Source organism: Anoplolepis gracilipes, chromosome 7 (assembly GCF_047496725.1).
Source record: "Anoplolepis gracilipes chromosome 7, ASM4749672v1, whole genome shotgun sequence".
NCBI lineage: Eukaryota > Metazoa > Arthropoda > Insecta > Hymenoptera > Formicidae > Anoplolepis > Anoplolepis gracilipes.
The window spans coordinates 6,404,078-6,426,170 of NC_132976.1; the positions used below are offsets into that span (position 1 = coordinate 6,404,078).

Consider the following 22,093-nt stretch of genomic DNA (forward strand, 5'->3'; position numbering starts at 1 on the left):
TGTCACTCGCGAGCGCGTTGCCGGTGCGACAGCATCAGGTACATCCTCCTTCGGCCGCGCTCACGATTTCGGATTTGTTTCACTCGAGGAATTCATCGGGAATTGTCGCGAATGTCGCGGTACCTTGAGAGAAGAAAGATCAGTTTTTGAGATCAGTGTTTTTCATCGAGAAAATTCACAATATCGGTTAAAGACGGTATAATAATCGCGCCCGATCAGTGTGATTGCGTTTCTCTCGATCAACATTAACGCAAAAGTGCATGTGAGAATCACATCTTTAAAAGAATATGTTTTGAGAGCGAAAGCATCCCCGTCGCGTCGTTTATTCTTTCTCTCCTACAAGTGATCGAGTAACAACAAAACCGAGAATGACGACCGAGTCTTTGGCGCGTGAGGTCGACTCGCACATCGTCACCATCCTGTCCAGGCTATCGGCCCTTCGGGAGAACAATGCTGAAGTCACTGACAGAAAACCACCCATGTCCATCGAGGCTCGCAGTTTAGAATTGTGGCGAGCGGTAGCCGTCGAGTGTTTTGCCACTTTTCTCTTCAGTTTGGTGATAGCCGGTGCAGCCGCTGCCTCTGCTGTATCCGGAAGTGGTCTCTCTGTATTAGCCACCGCCGTGGCTTCCGGTTTTGCCATCGCCGCTATTTCTCTCATCTTCAGCCATATAAGTGGTAAGAATATTGTCGCATTATTTTTTTGCAAAAAATACGATTGAAACGTAAGAGGCAAAGTTTTTGTGTATATTTTATATTTTGAAAGATGAAATTCATCCGGGAAAAACGATCTTTTATATATTTTGTACATACAATAATATTTCAATTTAATTATTTTTAATTCATAATTTTTTTTTACAATACTTTAATTTGTTTAATTGGAATCTTGAAAACTTTACTTTTTGTAATTGACTGTAAAATCGATTAATTCATTATTTTAGCTTAATTTAATTAATTTACGTGTTTCTATTTATAGGTTTATATAAAGAAGCAATGGTTAGCCACTTTATTTAAAAAATACATATAAAATAAGAGAGGAAATATATCCGTATTCTTTGTGATTTTTTTACTCTAATATATAATATATATTTTTATTCTATTATTTCAAATAATAATTAATATTTCTTTCTCTCATATAAATTTATAAATACAATCTAGGACCGCCTGTAGTAAACAGTTCGTTTGATCTTAATTTGTACATCTTATATTGCATGTGTGAGGCTTATGCGTGCGCGTCTTCTGCAAAGTGTTCAGAGAACAATTACGTAAGCATAAAGGGTCGCGAACTGCTCGAAATAACTATCTAGTTGCGTGAAAATAATCTTGTTCCTTCTTCTATGGTCGTATCGTCGACGAGCGGCGGCCCTCGCGATTTCTCTCGATTGACTCGTTAACTGATTACGTCGGCGGCGTGGATGTGGATATTACCGAGTTGTGCGTGTCTATCGGAACGCATGTGGGCATCTCTCAGAGTACGTTCCACCGCGCGTACAATATGCGTATAGTATAATATAAACTCTCAGTTCCCGTATATACATACTACGGAAACCTGATCTCGTTTGCTCCTCATTCATTATCATTCCACGAATGAATGGGATACGCGTAAATTTAAATTTTATTTCAGCTTATTGAGCAAATCGTTTATGAAAATTGATTAATTCTCTAAATTTATTAATCTACATATATATAATCTATATATGTATCAATATAATAAGAATTATATAAAAGACAATGATTTTTTATTCATCGCACGAGAGAAAATTATTATTTTTGTCGTAATTCACATCAAGTCATGTGGTTTGTAATTTAATTTTTCGATTGTATATCAATTTACATTGAATAATCAATTATAACATTAAATTTATCTTTACAACTTTTAAACATTTACAGTATATGACGAATGTCACTATTGAAAAAGAAACGTCAATCAAACGGTATAGTAGTATAGGTACGTGAGCAAAAAATCGCGTAATCCCTGTCTTCTTTAATTCTTGCCTCTTCTTTATATGGAAAACCTTTTTTACGCAGGTGGACATGTAAATCCAGCAGTCTCGGTATCGTTCGCTTTGTGCAGACGGATTTCCCCACTTCGCGCCGTGCTCTATATAGCGGCACAATGCGGTGGCGGTATAGCTGGGGCGGCGATGCTTTATGGGTAAGTTGCATGTTCATCTTTGAGAACCAATGGATCTCGCTATGAAATAATTCAATCGGTTGCGCAAAGTTGACGGAGGTTGAACGAGCATTAAAAAAATTTCAAATTATTTCTGATTATTATCATTCCATGCTCGTTTAAAACTAGCTGCAGATAATATTTGAAGACTGATTGTGAGAGTATTATTGTAAAAATATTAAGTATTATGATACGTCTCTTATGTACGCCCAATCTTTTCATTATCTTTATTCTTCAACAATATGTAAGATTATTACGACCGTGTGTTTGCATAATCTCTTTAATGTCTGAGAGAAAACTTGATCAAAATAAATGCAACTTTAATTTTCTCAATTTTTTTTATATCGATTTCTACAAGTTCTTAAAATCAACAAGTGTCTTTAAATTATTTTGATATTTAGTCAATCGTGAGCATAATTTATTAGTTAATAAAATAATAGCAATTTTTCAATGAGCAACTTTACAACAAGTTTTATGTTACAAAAAAAATCTCGATGTTACTTGACGTGTAAAGTAGCAAGATTCTTAGCGTTGAGCGTTATTAAGAGCAGAATGAGATACACTGTCTCGTGAAGACAGCTGCTAGATAGGAGAACCAGGAAGGCATGTGGCCCATCTAAAGTCGGGTCGAGTTTTCTTCCAAGTGTTTGTACGACGATTGGTGGGTTGAACGAGTGTTTCGGAAGGAACATAAATAATATCCATCATCGTGATTTTTATTTCGTATTAGGCGTAAAAAAGCAAGCGAAGCAAATATTTTCTCGAGTAATTTTATCTTTGTCTTAAGCAAAATTCTTTTATCTTAAGCAACATTTTTCATTAACGATAAAACATATTAAAAATAATAAAATGAATTTATTTTTATGATAATAAAATATTAAGTCATAAATATTAATATTAATTTATAACACTTCAAGGAATTGTTTTCGATCTTGTGAACTGTGGAGAATGTAATGTCTTGCGCAGCCATGGATATTGATAAGTTCCTTCAAACAATATTGTGTAACGTGAACAATGGTTATCAAATATATATGGTTTCATATTCTAATGCATTTCTTATGCAAATTTGACCGTCCCATTAGAATATAAAGTTTGATAAAATCGTTTTCTGCATTACGCAATTCTCCATGCTATTGCAAATTGAAGTAAAAACAATATTTCTCTTATATTTTATTTTAATTATACACTCTTTTAGATTACATTTTAATATAAAAACTTTATGCGAAACATAAATAAAAAGCTATCTTCGAAAATCAAACGGTTCTCTACATTTTATGTAAAAAAAAAGAACGAGAAAATATGACCTACTCTATATTTTGAGATACGAATATCCTAATTCGTTTCTCAGAAGAGTTATGATATATAAAAGTGCATACATCTCCAAGCCATTCGCAAATAACCCTCGATACATGCAAGCTAGTGCACGTGCCTCGATCTCGTCTATAGACGGCTTGCATTTCGAAGAGCAAGAAAAAAAAATGAAAGGGGGAAGCTGTGTGCAGCCGCGTGCTGGACCTGGACCAAGAGAAGCGGCGCATCATTTGGAAGAACGCAAGTAAGCTGCTCTTTGAGCACAGCGGCAGCTGAGAAAGCCGAAAGAGAAGGAGCGTGAAACGAAACGAAAGCAATTTTAAGCACGAACAAGATGAAGGACGAAGACGGTGATAAAAGGGAGGGAAAGGCGATACACACAAAGCATGCTCGAAATACCCTTTAATCAGCAGGAAAAGATATTCAGTGAGAAAACAAGTGATTATTGTAATATATTAGGAATATATTAGGTACGTTTAAATGAAACACAGACTGTGAGACAATGTAAATAGTTTTTTGATAATGAAAATAACTGAAGAATAATATTTCTTTCTTCTTGAGATAATTAAGTAGGAGACGTTAAAAACTTTCAAAGGGATGCAACAAGTTGACATGGACGTCCAATGAAAAAGATCAAAAGACAACATCGAAGATAAAAAAGAAGATATTATTACAAATATTGTTTCATTCACGAATAATTACTGAAGAAATAATTGTTGTACAATTTCTTAACAAAAATATATAAAAAGGGAAACATTGGTTCAATAAAACTTTACCTGCTCGATAATTGAGAAGGAAAGGTGGAGTGTGTTAAAACACGCGAGAAGGAATGCAAGAAGTTGGCACGAGGGCAACAGGATGAAGAAGATCAAAACCTGGAGATAGAGGGTGGAGGAACGGAGGGGAGAAGAAAATAAAAACGGCAATGTGCAGGGGGATGGTAACGAGAGAAGGCGAGAGAAAAACTACGAAAGAGGCAGCGCGACGGAGGCGAGGACGAGAAATGGAAGGAGAGTGGGAGAGGCAGAAAGAGGCACGCGTAATTGGCAGGCGAGGGAGAACCTCGGGAAGGTGAGCACCTGCCTGCTCGTACGAGGAGCCGAGGTCCCGGCCCCGGCCCCGGCCCCGGCCCCGGCGGCGGTCCATCGCCTCGCAGCTGCCGCAGATGTTTCCCTGTGGACCAAAAAAGATCGTGCGGAAAAAGGAACGCGCGAGGCGGCGTACGGGCACCGTCGAACCAACAGAGGAGACGAGGATAATGAACACCTATGCATGCCGAACACATACCGAGGTGGGACAAGTTTCACGGCATCGGCATCGGGCCGATCGGGCCGTGAAGGAGGACACGGATGCGAGACGCGAGCGATTCGAGAGCGGCGGTGCGCCACCACCGAGCAGATGTTCCCGTCGCCGTCGCCGTCGCCGTCGTCCGTCGTTGCGGAGATCATTGTCCGTTCTTCTTCTTCGTCCGTCGCCGTCGTTTCGACTCGACTCGACTCCTTTCTTCGCCGGCGAGACGGATGTACTTTGCTAAATTTGGTTTTATGTACTGTCGTGCCGTCGCCGTCGCCGTCGCGTGCCTCTGTTTTTCAAATATTTAAATCATTAAAAATATCCACAAGCCTCTCTTTGTTAATAACAAATTTAAAAAGCTGTACTTTAAAAATTTGATAAAAAATGTCAATAGACTTATTGTTGTGACATTATTTTTATATACAAGATAATAGAAATAATTTTTTATTTAACCAATTATATACATATGTACATGTACTTATCGCGATACAATTTAGTAATTTAAAACTATATAACTATATAATATTGATATTTTGAAATTATAATTTTCGTATATGTGTTAATTTGATTTGTACTCCTGTTATTCTTGAGATTTTTTTCTATTAAATTGAAATGTATATTATCTCGAAATTATTATTAACTTAAAAGTACATATCTCATTGTCATTTCTCAACTGTATGCATTATTAATATTAATAAGTCACGCCTCATAAAGGCAAATAGCATGCGAAAAGAGCTCTTATCACATTTCTTTCTTCCCTGCAATCTATTACTTATCTTTGATCTAATTATTCACCCTTTTATTTATATTTTATTTCAAATTGCAATATTTTTCTAATTTACGTATTTGTACATATATTGCGGTGCACACAATACACACATTTTTTACGCATTTAAAACCTTTAATCTCTATATTTTTACTGTATATTTATACTTTCATCTCCATTATGCAAAGTGACGCTACACGTGTTTCTATCTATTTCATCACGTCTTCTATCTCGTGACACTCGCTTGGTCACCCTCCAACCACCATATGACCGCACAAAGAGGTAACAAGTGCGCGATATGTACCGAAATAATAATCGAACAATACTCTAGTTAACCGGACGGACAACGGGGTTCTTTCCCGAGATATCTCAGGGGAATACCGTCGAGCTCGGTACAGAAAAAAAGTCTGGGCGTGAGATTGAGAGAGAGAAAGGGGGGGGGGGGGAAGAGAAAGAACGCAAGAGTGCGGAGAATGCACTTGCATCTGTTGCGACTTCACCAACTAACGGTGGCGGGTGTAAAACACGCTTCGCGACGTTTTCCGGGGGCGGCGAAGGGCTGAAAAAGAGATCTGGGGGGGGTAGGAATTGTGGGGAATCCGAGGGGTGGATTTTGGCGCCCCTATCGTTTTCGTTCTTATCCGTGATCGCTGTCTGTCCTGAACACGCGCACACAAGGTAATAAATATAAAAATCGTTCGATAAACTAAAGTGAAGCACCCGCGTCAAAGAACGGAATGGTAGGGGAGAGAAAAAAAATGACAGAAGCGGGAGCCGCGAATTTAATTATCCGTGAAGAATTTACTGTCATCTCTTCATTACGCGCACTTACAGGATTCTTCCATTACTACGTTCGCAAGGGAGTGATTTTTTCTGAAAGTATGATGAAAAGAGTGATCGTGAAATATTTTACTTAAGAAGTGTTCTGTTCACGTTAAGATAATATGAGATTTCATTTTATATTTAGCTAAACTGCATGTGCTTAGAATACTCTTGAAAATATAAAAGGCAATGTGAATGAGTAATATAGCAATATTATCAATAATGTATATATATATAAATTTTTCTATTTTAAAAATTTAAATAAATATATATATATATATTTGCTATTTATTTTTATTAATTTCTATACATTTATTTTTAGCTATATATTCAATTGCTTTTTTGTTAAAGATCGTAAAATATATTTCTAATAATATTATGTTGTGATAATGTTATGTATATTTGTAAGAATATATATATATTCTACATATATATGTACAAATATTTAGATGTTTTCGTTTTCTCGATTACATATCGAAGTGCGAATTTAGTGATTCAGTTTCATTTAAGCATCTAAAATCATTTTTTGTCATGATTTTGTCACACAATTGGATACTTTGGAGATTAGTCTTGATTGAAATCTTAAGACATGTGTGCCAGGTAAGCGCGCACAATGTCGATATAAACGGGCGTCCTTTCAGACGAGCTTTTCCATCGATATTCTCAATCAATAGGTATTCCAATCTACCGAAGGTAAACCTAGTTCCTGACGCCGTCAAAACTCCGGGACCGCCAATAAAGTTCGGCTTACGGTTTCGTAATCTATGCAAAGCGAATCCGTTCGAATAATTTCTGCCCTCAAACATCCGAGACCGGCGCAAAATTCGCGTTTGAGAATATAACTCTCGTAGTAGGCACCGATAAAACTCGTGCAACCGTGCAGAAAGATAATTTAGACTCTGCGAAAAAAATTATCAAATTTTCACGAGTGAAAAAGTGTTGAAAGAATTACGTCTAAAATACATCAGGAGAGATTCCCTAATTTTAATCATAATTTATGTGTAAAATTAGTATAATATAATATATATCCTTTTATATTAGTATTTCAAGCGTCATATATAAAAAAAAAGAACTTTTGCCTTCTAAATTAAAACTTCTACAGAGAAATCAAACAATGAAACAATATATTGTTCACATAATTTAAACGGATTTAGTTTCTCGTAAATTTTTAATTTAAGGCTTAATTATAAAGTTACTGGTATTTCAATTTTCATAGAAATTTTCAAAAAATTCCGCAGTTAATGGTATTTTACAATATTAAACATCAAGGCGAAACTCTCTCATCATGTCGTTTCCTGATTATGAGATTTTATTTAATTCCTTAAATTTTCTGCTTTTCAAAAAGAAAGCAGTGGTCGCTGGGTGGTTTAAGTTAAGCCTATTTGTCAAGGGGGTTCTCCATTAATATCACGAATCGAGGAAACAGCTGTGAAATGGCAGGTGTGTTATGACGTCAGGCAAGACACACGCAGTGCGCGTGGCGAACCGGATGTCCAGGAATGAAAACAACTTTGCCACACAGCTTTTGTGGCTGTACATGTCGTTCATGGGTGGTGGTATATTTCTTGCCATAGTCATCGAATCATCATCACTGAAACTATCTATCTGAGATTAGTCAGAAATTAATTCCGAGAGGGGTGTGCGCGCAAACTCCTTTTATTTATTCATTATTCAAGAGATATGGATTTCGTGCCGTGCTTGTTCAAGATAGATATTTAATTAAATCTAAGATATATTTTTAACATTGATATATTTTTTTGAACATGGGAGAAATTAATTTAAATATAATATTTCATATTTTGCGTACACGAACTCCGATACTAAATGTTTTAATAATTACTAAAAATATTATAAGTATATAGAGAATAATATTTACATTTCTCAAGAGCATTATGTAATTGTGTGTAAATTAAGTGTTTTTTCTAGATAAAAATAATTTTTTTTTTCGAAATAAATTTGAGATATATTTTTTATGTCATTATACTGATATTTCCCAAAGCTTATACTGTCAAATTTATTTAAAGTTTCTAGAAATGAATCAAACAAGAATTTATACAGTTATCTTTTTCATGATTCGTGTGTGTATGTGTATCACTATAGTGGAAAGTTATTCGAATGTGTGTTATATCGAAATGTTTGCATAAAACGATAGAAGGCTAGTATAGGTCCACTCTTTGCTTAAAGATATTCTGCAAACCGAAAAGTGTGATTTTATATGGTAAGATTCAGCTATGACATGTAATATTCACGTCTTCTTGAAAGCTCTCAGATATTGAGTTCTTAATCCATGCTTTTCGAAAAGCGTTTCATATCATCAAATCGATTCTAGTATAATTCTTCTTGGATTAATAATATTTCATTTTTCGATAATGTTTTTCTTTTACGTATATAATTCTACATAGTCCTTGCAATTTAAATAATTTTTTATTAAATTGCTTATTGTATATAATATGTATGTTTTCCCATTAAATAGATGGAATATTTTACGAACATGATTTTATACAGGAATTATATATTTACTATATTATTAAAACATTTAATTATATTGATTGTAAGTGCATAAATGCTTACAAACTCATTGTCAATGTGTTATTGCACAATGTACAAAGTTTTTATAATTTAAAAACGTACGGTTTTATGTGGACACAGGCAAAACCGACGTTTCTCGAGTCGAAAATACGTGAAAGCCAGGTGGGTCAGGTAGTACGGTCTTTCTGTCGGCACTCAGGAATGCTTTACCTACCTGAAACGCCTTACTAAGAAGCGACACAAAAGCATGCGCTCGCGGATGTTGCGGATTCCGTCCCTTTATAGCTTGGACCCAGTTGAACTCGGTCTCCTTTCCGTTTATTGGTACGTTATATTTTCAGTGACACGAATATCGTGGGTTACGCTAATAGATATCAGACCTATTTATTAATATCCACTCTTTAAAGTAATAGGAATAAATTCAGTAGAGAGAAAGTCGAAATATACGATACTCGTTTGACATATTTATTAATCAGAATCAAGTTGACGTTGATGAATTTATCTCTGAATACGTTCTGATGAAAAATTTTCCTTTAATAGTTTATCAAGATGAAATAAGAAGCTGTGTCATTCTAGGAAGATAATTCTCCAACAAATGTATATGATAAGAATTTGTTACCTTTTTGTTTAATAAGATAAGTGTCAAGATATTTTATACTTTCGATAATAAATTATCATCTTTAGATTAAATTAAAATGAAAGAACTTTTGACCCGCTTATAGAAATAAATCCGGTAGGACGGTACGTAAGAACTGCTATGAAATATTATGCTCAACCTTTAAACAAAATATTTTATAAGAGTTTAATATAATACAATAAATTTATACGCAAAAGTAATATATAATGATTATCTTTTTAAATACATTAAGAAAGATAATGTTGATATTGAGAGAGACCAAATGTGTATGTACACATACAGATTTGTAGTTAAAAAAAAATATATATCTTGGTTATTTTCTATCTTTTTATATATAGGTATTACACATAAAGTATATAATAACTAATAACTGTATTATAACATTGTTAGATATGGTGGTCTCTTAATTCTCCGTAGAACGTACGCATGTGTCAAACAATGTGATGCTCTCGGATCAAAAAAGCGTAAACTCCATTGTAAGATCCGCCAACATTGGTGGATCCCGTAAATAGAAAAAAAGAACTTCCATTATATTAAAACGGGCCGGTTTGGTTGGGTTAGGTCGAGCAGAGTAGTAGGATGCCAACAGATGGTCGCAACCACGTGTTCGTTTTCAAGAACCTTTCCATTCCTTCCCTGCGGAGCAATGGATTGGATGCACGCGTGCATCGCGGGTTTTATACTTTAAAATTAGCTTCATGGCTAAAGTATCGTGGGTGCGCTATTTTAAGCTATCAGAAGTTGGCAAAAAGTCTTGACGGAACTTAATTTTTATGTCCCAGTATAAATCTATCAACATGTCTGAATTGTACTCTTATATATATATATATATTAATAATAAATTAAAAAATATTTAGCAGAGAAAAATAGAGAAAGATATGTTCAAATATTTTGTCCCCCATTTATAAATCTAAAACAACAATATTTTTAAACAACAAAAATATGCATCAATTTTTTATTTAATCGCAAAAGAATCTTGCGATTGAAATAATTATTTTGCACAATCTGAGTCCAAATCTTTCAATTTCAGTTTTTAATCTAACATCTACTTTAATACTTTTGTCAGTCAGATCACTATTTTTGAAACTATTTAAGTCATAGTTTTGCAGACAGCTTTTCTTTTAATAAATGGAAAACTATGTATATCTATTTGAGACACAAAGAAGCTCAATTTCTATATTAAACCTATTGGAATTTTCTAGAAATATGAGAAAATTAAAGTTGAGTAGGAACACGTTTTCGATTCGGAGGATTCAAAAGATTCAGGATTTAAATTACAGCGCGTGTCGAATTAATATTGCGTCTGGCAGCGAGGAAATTGTCAGACATTACGCGGACTGATCGCGAATTTCCGTCTCTCTTTTTTTTATTCCATCGGTATTATGTATCCTTAAGCGTGTCCGGCGCGCGGATAGACGTCTTCGAAGCCCCGGAGACGTAGAACATCTGCCGCGTCGTCGGACCCCTCGACAGTGCCCCCCTGACGAAGGAGAATCATTTATAGGGTCCTAAAGCTTCTTTGTGACGGCGACTTACGCTATACGGCGCCCAAAAAGGACCACGGAGGATTTCTTTTGTGCAACATGTGGCCGGCACGTGTATCCTCGTATGCAGGCGATTTATACAGGATCTATATAGGAGAGGATATGCGCGCGTGATTCGCTCTCGTTTTCGGACAGCTGCATACCCTTCGCATATTTAAAAGGTCATGGGATTCTTGTACTATTTCTACATAGATCATCATGTATAGATGTCAAATCGCGGTCAGTTATGTACGTTTGTCGAATTAATTTAAAATAAAATTTGCAATAATTGTAATTAAAAAAATATATTATGTTACTTTGCTATTATTATTAATATATATTATACTCTATCTTGAAATACGAAACAAAGATTTGTACATTTATTACGTGGGCCTGATATTAAAGCTCGTATTTAATAGTCTGTTTTTATTTCAGCATCGTCCTAAGTAACGTCTTAAGATGTTAATATGATTCTATAATTGATTCACAACATATAAGACTGTACTTAAGATCTTAAGTGTAAAATCAGATTATGTAATACGGGTCTAAGTTTATGACTGTCGTTAAATAAATTTTTGCATTTTCCATCCAGTTATAGATGAACCAGTTTAGATAGAGTTTAAATGGAACATTAGATTTAATATTTAAAAATAATGAAAAATATTTAATCAAATTTTAAATCTTATATTTTATCTTAATAATATATTCTATCTCAATAATTTTATTTTAATAAAGTTATCTTTATAAAGTGATATGTACGTAAAAAATTATTCTATAGCTTTTATTTTTAACTCAGAAAATAGACAAGTCTTTGCTATAAATAATATCAGTTTTGTGTAATTTAATGAATATATGAAATAATAACTTTCTGGTCTTAATATTGAGAAGAACTGCAGCTGAGTTAACTAAGAATTTTAAAGAACCGTCATTTGCATTATTACTTAAGAGCCTCAGCAAATGACCGCGTTGCCCTTTTACAATTTGCTCCCTTTCGACTGTCTGAAGGATACCGACAATTATCCCTCGATCCTACCATTTCCGCAGTATTACTGTCTCGCAGCTTAGTACACCGCTTTGTTTAAAGTTTCATTTAATCCACGCAACTTCCTTTCTGTCGTGTTCAAAGTGACATTTTTCTTCTGCAATTAAATCTATGGCCATCGATTTATTATAGTCAGTTAAGATTTTAGAGAAGTTTATTCGCTTTATGAAAAATATTGTATATTTTTATATTATCATATGTATATGCATAACAAAGGAAGAGTTATGCTGAATTGTTACAATAGAGATAATAATGCAGAAATGATAATTGAGTTATACGTCTCAATTATATGTCATTGTCATTATTTACTTCGAAAAAGAAAATGAATGGGCATTGTACGTAAGAGAATTTGCTGATATTTTAATCGGTGCGCGCTTCCTGTTTTTACCTCTTTCAACTTTAAACAATACCGAGGGCAGAATTGTAGGGCGATCTGTTTCTTCCCTCCTTCCTCCATGCTTACGTCCTTTTTATAGAATTCTTTGTTACGGTGCAGCGCACACTTCACACAAGAAACCACATTGATCATGAAAGATGAGATCCAAAATCACCAGCCTGTAGTTGGCCCCGATTGTAATACGTCGGTTTTTCGAAAGCGAGAAAAGAGAACGCGAAAGTGGGCGGATGCATCGAATGCAAGAAAACTCACGACAAACTGCTATAATGATGGGACACACAACATTAACATTCAGATGGCAATGAACTATTGCTTGACACAATAACGCGTGCAGGCGAGATTACAACTTTGCCGAGTAATAATTTTATCTTTTGACAGTTTATGCATTCCTCCTACGGTTCCTTTAAGTTATTCGATGTGGATTCCCATTGAAATTATATCGTTCAGACTTCGTACATTTTATAAAATTCTACCTTTATAAAATTTGAGGATAAAAATGTATATTGGTAATTATATTAAAAATGTTTGCATATATTTCTGTAATATTTTGAAACGTGATAACGTTCTGACCTAAGAAATATTAATTTATGTATTATTATAAAGTATATTTTAAAATATCTTGTATAAAGTGTATTTTAAAATATTTTGTTTTTTAATCAATACTATTCTCTCTCTTTTATAAATTTAAATACTGCATTATACAAGGCCAATACACCTTTCTGATTTTGTTTGTAACAAAATGAAATACATCGTCGTCCCTTCTTCGTCATCTCCCCAATAATGCCTTTATGAGTCATGCTACATCCTAATTTCATGGTCTGACCATGCCAACCTCAGCATCTGAACTTTCCCATAGCCAAGACTTTATAATGGTATCGGAGTAAACGCGCATCATCTCCGGGCTCTTTGAGCTTTCGTCGTTTATCGCGCTCGTCACATGTGTGATATTCCTCGGACAAGGGGATTCTAGATCAGTTTGGAGTATCCAGAACTTGATTCGGAGGGGGTTAGGAGAGGGCGGACTAGGACAGAGGGGGTTGATCGTGTCTCGACGAGCCTCGAGAAGGGGATCTGTGGTCCAGTACGTGAAAGGGGGTATCAATAGCTCGTTAATCGCAACGGAGGGTGGGATTCGGGGTGATACATATTCCGCATCCCCGTTTCCTCACGTCCCCTTGTATTAAATTTATTTAAAACGGCGCACCGACGTATATCTACCCTGGGGATTTGCGACGAGGCGTCTCTCGCCCCTTCGTGTGAATTGCGAAAACGGGGCACAGGTTGCACGAAGCACTGGCTATGGCTCTCGAGTCAAGTGTACGCAAGATTAAACCTTCCTCCATCGTGTTTCGCCTCGATGACCACGCGCTTTTCATCACGACGAGTCCTGAGAACGCGCCCGCCTTCAAAACCTCATCGAACTTCTCCCACGAAGCTACTGCTCGCATGCATTCGATTCGCCTTTCATACGAGATCGCTATTCTTACGAAAGTCTGTGACAATAATATAGTCGCATCATGTATAGAATGCGCGCGAGAAATGGAATAATTTATCTAATCATCTAAATATTATCCTTGGATTCTCGAAGATGCGAGAAAATATTAAGCGTTATATACACCTCAAATACAGCATTGATTATATTAAAGATTATATTATATAAAAAAAAGTTTTCAGTCTAGTAACAATAGATTTTAATTTTACTTGAAATATATTTCAGAATATTTTTGTTCTCTACACAATTATATTTACAATCATATATATTTATGAATGGAAAAGAATAAAGTAAGAATAGGTGAAAAAAGTAAAAAGAAGTCGGATGAATTGTGAAATATTGTACTATTAAACGTATTCGAGAGAGACTCATGGAGTTTTTCAACAGAATTATGTTTAGAAAAATCATACAATGACGGAAATACGTCGTTATCGTTCTCATGCACTCGCAACGTAACATAACGTATTCACATGGGAAATGTGCACTGTCGGGCGATTTTTCCGCCAAAGAAGTAAAAATCCGCTTATCACGCGAGGGCACGCGTGTAAATATAAAAATACTGTCGTTCCTTTCTCCCTTATTCGGCCGGGAATTCTTGTCTGCTGCTGCAGTTGATCCCAATTGTGCGGTCATGATCTGCATTTCTGATTTCATCAATTCGTTCTCTTGACATACTTGCTCTCGGTGAAAAGAGGGAAAGAAAAGAGGATAGGAAGGGAGGAGAAAGGTGAATAGTGTCATTTGCATTGCGACTGCGATGTCGAGATAGAGGGGTGTTTCGTGTCTGATGACGAAGAAGAATATTAGGGGTAGCGAATCACAATTCAAATGCAGTATTTAGCTATGAGTATTTAGTAAGATTAATCGCGATCAATTATGGTCGAATAGCTCGCGGAGCAAAATTATGGAGGATGACAACCGTACAGGTGTATCCCCGCACGTGGAGATTTTGGAGATAATTATTCAATAAATTTATCAATTCAACAGCGCTTCGCAAATAGCTCGAAAATATCGATTTCAATTTTGAGAACAGAGCAAATGGATATTTTATTTTAAGTAATAAAACAAATGATTTATACGTTATTAAATTGAAAATGTAAAATTTCTAAATTCAATCCGACAGTTTTTCAACTATATTTCATAAATTTTGAACTTTTCTGGACATTAAATAAATTAAATGCCAAAATTATAAATGTTATGCTTGTAAATACTATGCTCAAGAAGAAAGAGTCTTGGTTAAGAAAAGTCACATGCATAGCATGTATAAATAGTAGAAATAAATACTTAAAGCTTATTCTAAAGATAAAGGCCAGCATTGAAAAAGGCCAAGTCAATATCGTCGTATAAGTAAATAGAAAAAAGCAGTAAAAAAAAAAATCTTTTTTAGAACCCAATTAAACTAAAAATATACGAGTTGACACAAATCTTTTTAATCTATTTACCGTGCAACAATCTCTAATTCATTTTTTTTAAAAGCTTGAGAAACTTTAAGTTGAAAAAATTAAGTTTAAATTAATTTGCTTAAATTTTTTCACAAATAATTTTCACAAATTTAGTCGATGTTGCATTATTTTTTAATTGTAATATTGTTACATCAAATTATAACGCGATATTAACAGTTTATTTTTTTCACTCTCGAAGAATTTTTATAAATCAACTTGAGCTCGCGAAAAAGTGTGTGAAATGCAATCATCAAATATACTGGTGGAAGATGATTGAAGGTCACATCTCTGCGACCCTATATGATTATACGAGCTGAGAAAATCAACGAGAATTTTATGCAAGGGAAACGTCACGAGAGAAACATCGGGGTCACGTTTAAGGGCTGGAGGATGCACTAGCTAATATAAACATTACACCGTTGGGACCGACTTATCGCAGGGGGTTTCTATGCGGGGTGCATGTTTCGCGGCAAGCTTCAATAGGAAAATCATCGTATATTACACCGCAGTTGCACAACTCGCACGTACTAGTGATACCGTCATAAAAGAAGCCATATGTGATCATTTTAGGCGATCGATAATATTCTCTCGTCCTAAAAAAAATAATTTTTATGTTTTCTATCTCATGTTTTGAACTAGTTTTCTTTCAATGCTCTGTATTAACTATATATGTATTTTTTAATCAATATAATATAGTATCTCTCTCTTTTGATTTCAGAGTAACTACACCTTCGAATACACAAACCCTGCTGTCTCCTGGTCGGCTAGGAGGTCCAATAGAGAGGCTTTTAGTCGAGATAGCACTATCGGTATTTATCGTGCTAGCCCATTTTGCTGCGGATTCATCCAGATTATTGCCGCCTATGATTTCTTCAAAGGCTTCTGCGGTTTTGGCCGCAGCCTATACAGCGGCCACTCTCGTTTCCGTAAGTTTTATAATAATATATTTTTAATTAATTTTTTTATAATAATTTAATTGTATCATCTTAATTAAAAAATTATTATAGACAAATAAAACAATTGAGATGTATGTTTCATTTTGTTAAATCAGTAATCAATTATTATTTTATTATTATTCAATAATTATTATTATTCTTATTCTACAAACATATTCTTATTTTGTCGCGTTTCCGCATGTTCTCTTTTGCAATCGCTTTCTATCTAAAAGCGTCTCTTTCGGACTTTCCAATCGGGCCGATGTCCGCATCTTTAAAGAGCACCTGCCGTTGGATGGGTGAGAAGGGTGGGGTCATGGATACATTAAACAGGAAGGTGAAAGAAAGAACTTGATCTTGGACCCACCTGCTCCGAAACGACCGTACAATGTACTCCAAAACGAAAAATTTTTGAAACCATTCTTCTACAAATGTTAAATGTAGATTCTTTTACAAAATGAAACATGCTCTCATTATTGTACACATCTATTACCTAATAATTTCTATCTTCACCTATTTCTTTATGTTTCTTTGTTTCAATTTAGCACAAAAATTATAAAATATTATAGCAGAGTATATGTAAAATCACATTTCATAACTTAATAAAAGAGAATATAACAATTATATTTATAATTTCACAATATTCTGAAAATTTTCTAACAAAGACGTAAAGATTTTTTTAATAAGAAGAATTATTTTTAAATATTCGCGCCGCTTAATTATTTAATAATTTCTTTTTTATATCCCTTTCAGAGCCCTTTCCTAAACCCAGCGCGTGCATTGGGCCCGGCCTTCGTTATGAACCGCTGGGACAACCATTGGGTATACTGGGTGGGCCCGCTTTCGGGAGGCGCCGTAGCCGCTCTGCTTCACGAATACGTCCTAAGTCCCAGACCCGCAAAGGATTCGCGCGATATGGACGACGGTGATAATTCATCTATGAGATCCGACGAGGATACGTACGACGATCTGGACAAACCGAATGGGCCCAAGTTTCCTAGTGCGTACGCGACCTATCGTCCGGTGGCTGGCGCATCGTCGTCGATCTACAGTGCACCACCAACCGCTTTGGAACGCGTCGAGTCGATCTATGGCGGTACTAAATCGCTCTACTGTAAATCACCACCATTGACGCGTGCCAATCTCAATCGCTCGCAGAGTGTTTACGCGAAATCGACATCGGGCCCGCGAGACGGTCTCATGATCCCGAAGCCGGGTCCATTGGTGCCGGCGCAGAGCTTGTACCCTATCAGACTTGGTCAGAATGGTGGCTGTCAGAGCGGTGGGAACCGCGAGAGTCAATCCGCATCCGGCGGTCCGCCGAACCAGTCGCAGAATCACAACAGTACTAATCAAAACATGCAGAATCAATTGCAGCAATGTACGCAGAGCATCTACGGCATCCGCGGAATCTCCACGAGTCTTAGCACACGCGAGAATGGTATCTATGGTGTTTCGACTAGTTCCAGCATCTATGGTCGCGCACCGGCACCACCGCCAAGCAGTCAGAATTCACAACAGTCCGGCCAAAGTAGCGGTCAGTCCTCGATACAAAATCATCCGCCGCCACCGCCGCCGCAGCAGCAGCAGCAGCAGCAACAGCAACAGCAACAGCAACAGCAACAATCGCAACAACAGCAGCAACAGCAGCAGCAACATCAAAATGGACCATTGTCGAGTAACTCGGATAACGGACCAAACACCAGACGACCCGAGAGTATGTACGGCCACGTTTCGAGGCGCAGTGACGATTCCGCGTACGGCAGCTATCAGAGTTGCACGCGAGGAAATTATGGCAAAATGCCCGGACCACCGCAATACCGTGATCAGGGTAGACCGAGTCCAGCCGGGCCTCTTCAACAAAGTCAGAGTGCGCAGAATAACTTCCAAAGAAACTCGCCGAATCCTCAGTATTGACTATAGATCAAGAAATAGAGTCGGATGTTCTATTTCGCGATCAGCGAATTATTTCGCCTCTGATGAGAAATATATATGTTATATAAAACTTTTCGTTAAATATTTAAGAAGCTCAGGCTCTTCAATAAGAGTCCTCTTTATATTCTAATGCGAGAATTCGTTTTGACATGTTATAAGTTATACTACTCGCAATGATTGGTTCTGTGGAACTTATTCTTGTATTTGCGAATTCCTACTTTCATAAAACGTGAAAGAGTAATATCGGACCAATACTACTTATGTCAATGATGAAACGTCAATAAATCTTGAGACTTGTAAATAGGTATTATATATAATACAATATATATAACATGTATACATTGTGCATTTCTGCGTGATGAACGTGGAAAAAAGTGAGCGGTGCGATATAATAGTTGAGCTCTTTTATATCGATGTTTTATAATATATTAGAACTTTAGCATAAATATGTATATTAGAAGAAAACGTAAATTAAAATCATATATAGCAAGAGAATAAAGAATGCGTGAAAGGAAAATCTGCCGAAAAGCAGAAAATATCCTCGATAAATTGCATATAATGATCTATACAAATTTTTTAATGTTAAAGATAAACCGACTTACACTTACATCGTTGCGTGCCCATGTATGTAAATATATAGGAATCTTCATTTAATTTTTATTCACATAAAAGAATATATTTAATTCTATTTGTCAGTATTAATACTGTCATGCCAAATCTTTGCAGTGAAGCGTGTTGTACTGATTTTTCAATTGTGAAACTTCACTTGCGAGATTGTTTTAAAATCTTTTTGCAACGATGAAAGCAAATAAAAGACTGCGCAACAAAACTATATACTTACTCTACTTTACGAGTATTATTTCTCTTCCATAGATTTGAAATATACATAATTGTACCGCGTGCGCGCGCGCATATCACGTAAATTATTACATTTTGTACAAATTACAAGTATATAGTGATTTTTCGTACGATAAAAAGTTACTGTAGTGATTCGACGAAATAAAGTCGCGCATGAAACATGTATTCTGATAATTTTAAAATAGAAAGTATAATCTTTAAGCGATTAAAAAAAATCTATACATAGGTTTCTAGTTAATAAATGTTTATAACTCCTTTATTTCTTCTTTCGTACATTATTCGTGTCGAATGTCATGATATTTCCCATGTCAGATATTTTGCCAAGACATTTTATAATATTAGAATATTAGCGAATCCAAAATGTCCATTCGTATGTGTTAACGGACTTGTTGGTTTTTAATGGTAATTAAGGGCATTTGTGATAATCAAATTAATGATCTAATACATATAGTTTTACATGTTGTTTCATTCAATAATTTGCTGCTATTAATTGGAACCATTTCGGAAAAAAGATAAACATTTATAAATCATATTGATTCTTTGTTAAATATTGCAAACAATAATGGACATTAGTGCTACCTATAAATAATGCAAAATTTTTATATAAATTTTTATAAATTTAAACTTTAGAAATAATCAAATTTTATTTTTGTTTTAGTAATTATTCTCTGAGGAGCGACTCGGGAATATGAATTATAATGTCTATATCTTTTAATTTCTCCAAAGAAAGAAATAAAAAAATGTGTAGCTAGAATAGACCTAATAATTGCGTCAATATTAGCATAAACTGATAATTTATCAGATTAAAGTAGCAAAGTTTTATAAATGTTTATCGTGAAAAATTAAAAAAAAACTAAAAGACTAACCTTGTTCATGTGTGGAAATAATCGCGCTCTGCATCGTATTGCGTCGACGCTCATCCTGGATCCTGGATAATCTGCGTTGTATCATATGTATGCATATATCACGTTACAGAGCACCTGCTGTCAATTTTAGTTACTAGAATGTCGTGTCTCTGCGAGACTCTATCGGTAATTCTATCCAAATCTTGATCGAAAAGGAAGGACACAAATCGATAACAAAAGCCTTTGCTTTATATTTATTTTCACATATAATCAATGTATCGCCAACTGTGTAAATTATTATTTAAATTATTTTTGTCTGATCCTGACGAGTTCATATTTACATTCAATTATTAAACTAGGAAATATTGATAAAATATGTAGTACCACCATTTATATAATTGATCAATTATTATGAGTTATATCAGCTCTAGACAATTACATCACTTGAAACATTATCATTTAATATAAAAGCAAAAAACTGTAAAAAACCAGACGGCTATCCAAATAAACTATGAGAAAACTATGAAAAATGAAATAAATTTAAGCATCAATGACATAAAAAACTATATACAATATGTAAATTGAACACATGACACTCTCCATGGGATATGTATTATGAATTCGTTGACGAGTTTGTTCAACAGCTTGATGCTTTCCTGATAATAAACATTTTCTGTCACCAGGACCATCTTCTCTTTCTTGTTGAAATTAAACTTTACTCCACTTTCTGCTTGAATCTTTATCATATCTCTGCCTTTACCAATAACAACACCAACTGCTGCTCTTGGAACAAGTACCTCTACTCCATCACTATTTGCAGGACCATGATTAAAACCACTATCGTTAGAATAATTTCCTGTTCTTTCAGTACCTCTTTCTCCTTTGTGGAACATTTGCATTTTTTTCATTATATTAACTCATAAACTAATTGTTTTGCATATTCAACCTTTCGAAGGTCTTACATGAGAGCTTGGATTTGTCCTAAACAAATAAAATACGTACCGTTTAAAAAAAATAATCTTTTATATAGCTATATAATCTTTGTGTTTTGACAACAAAAAGAACTTTCAAAGTATTATGTGATATTTATAACAGCAATTGTAAAGATGTTGGATTATTACTTGTAACTTTTGTATGCGATGATAAAGCTTGCTCATCCAATTTGGATCTTTGCTAACCTAACAACGTCTTCTATCGTTAAACTATCGTGTAGATTAATATTCTCATCAATGATTTCCATTTTAGATTCTGTTTTTTCTTTTTTAGGCTACGATCTTTTATTTTTCTTGTTAAAAATATTCTTTGTCAAAACCTAAAATAAAGTTAACAATAAAAATGATCACAGTAGAATACAAAACACGTTCTCAATATTATTTAATTTTTTATTTAATTACCTGTTTTATTACAGCTTCAGCGTCACTGGAAGATAACTCAGATGTATTTGGTGAAGATATAATTTTGTTCTCTTTTTCCCGTTTCTTACATTCTTCTAATTGCGTTTCTAAATTCTGATATTTTTCCTAAGACATCACAGTTATTTTAGCAACTAAAATATATAATACAAATTTAAATAATGACATATAATATACGTACTTTTAATTCATTATATTTGTAAGTGTTGCTTTCTGTCTTGTGAGATTATATGAAATGTTTTAAATGCCACTTTGGCATCTGCTATTGTATGTATCGTCCACCTGGTATTTGCTCTAGTTCCTAAAAAAAAATTATGGATTAAAAGGGAGGTCGTACATTATATTTAATTAAATAATCTCAGATATTTTACCTTGATCTGATTCGAGAATTTTTTGTTGCAGATCTGCAATTTGAGCATTACACAGCTCTATGAATTTGGAAGTAGTCGCAAGTTCCTCTTCGTTCGAATTACCATTTTTTTAAAATTCCTCTAATTGATACACTAAGGAAGCTCTATCTTGCATCAGTCTCTTTAAAGAATAGTCCGCTTCTATGGTAGCTATTAAATACACTTCAAATTCCTGAGATACCCACATTTTTATCTCATCTTTGCTGCTGGCCTTCTTTTCTTGTCGCTGCATCATCTTCTTTTGCATTTCCAATGCATCCTATATATATAT

At 34.8% G+C, this 22,093-nt stretch overlaps 1 protein-coding gene across 1 annotated transcript; it reads left to right on the forward strand.

The window, feature by feature from the left end:
- Positions 1 to 116: 116 nt before the first annotated feature.
- Positions 117 to 19,564, forward strand: Bib (MIP channel family protein big brain). Its single transcript, XM_072896900.1, has 4 exons — positions 117 to 678; positions 2,029 to 2,155; positions 16,146 to 16,353; positions 17,116 to 19,564. The coding sequence occupies exons 1-4, from the start codon at positions 369 to 371 to the stop codon at positions 18,277 to 18,279; spliced, it is 1,809 nt and encodes a 602-aa protein (XP_072753001.1). The 5' UTR covers positions 117 to 368; the 3' UTR covers positions 18,280 to 19,564.
- The last annotated feature ends 2,529 nt before the right edge of the window (positions 19,565 to 22,093 follow it).

Excerpts from the sequence above, each read along its gene's own strand:
- Bib (XM_072896900.1), top strand. The coding sequence starts at position 369 with ATGACGACCGAGTCTTTGGCGCGTGAGGTCGACTCGCACATCGTCACC. Across the intron at positions 679-2,028 it reads CATCTTCAGCCATATAAGTG|GTGGACATGTAAATCCAGCA; the intron begins GTAAGAATATTG and ends TTTTTTACGCAG. Across the intron at positions 16,354-17,115 it reads CAGCGGCCACTCTCGTTTCC|AGCCCTTTCCTAAACCCAGC; the intron begins GTAAGTTTTATA and ends TATCCCTTTCAG.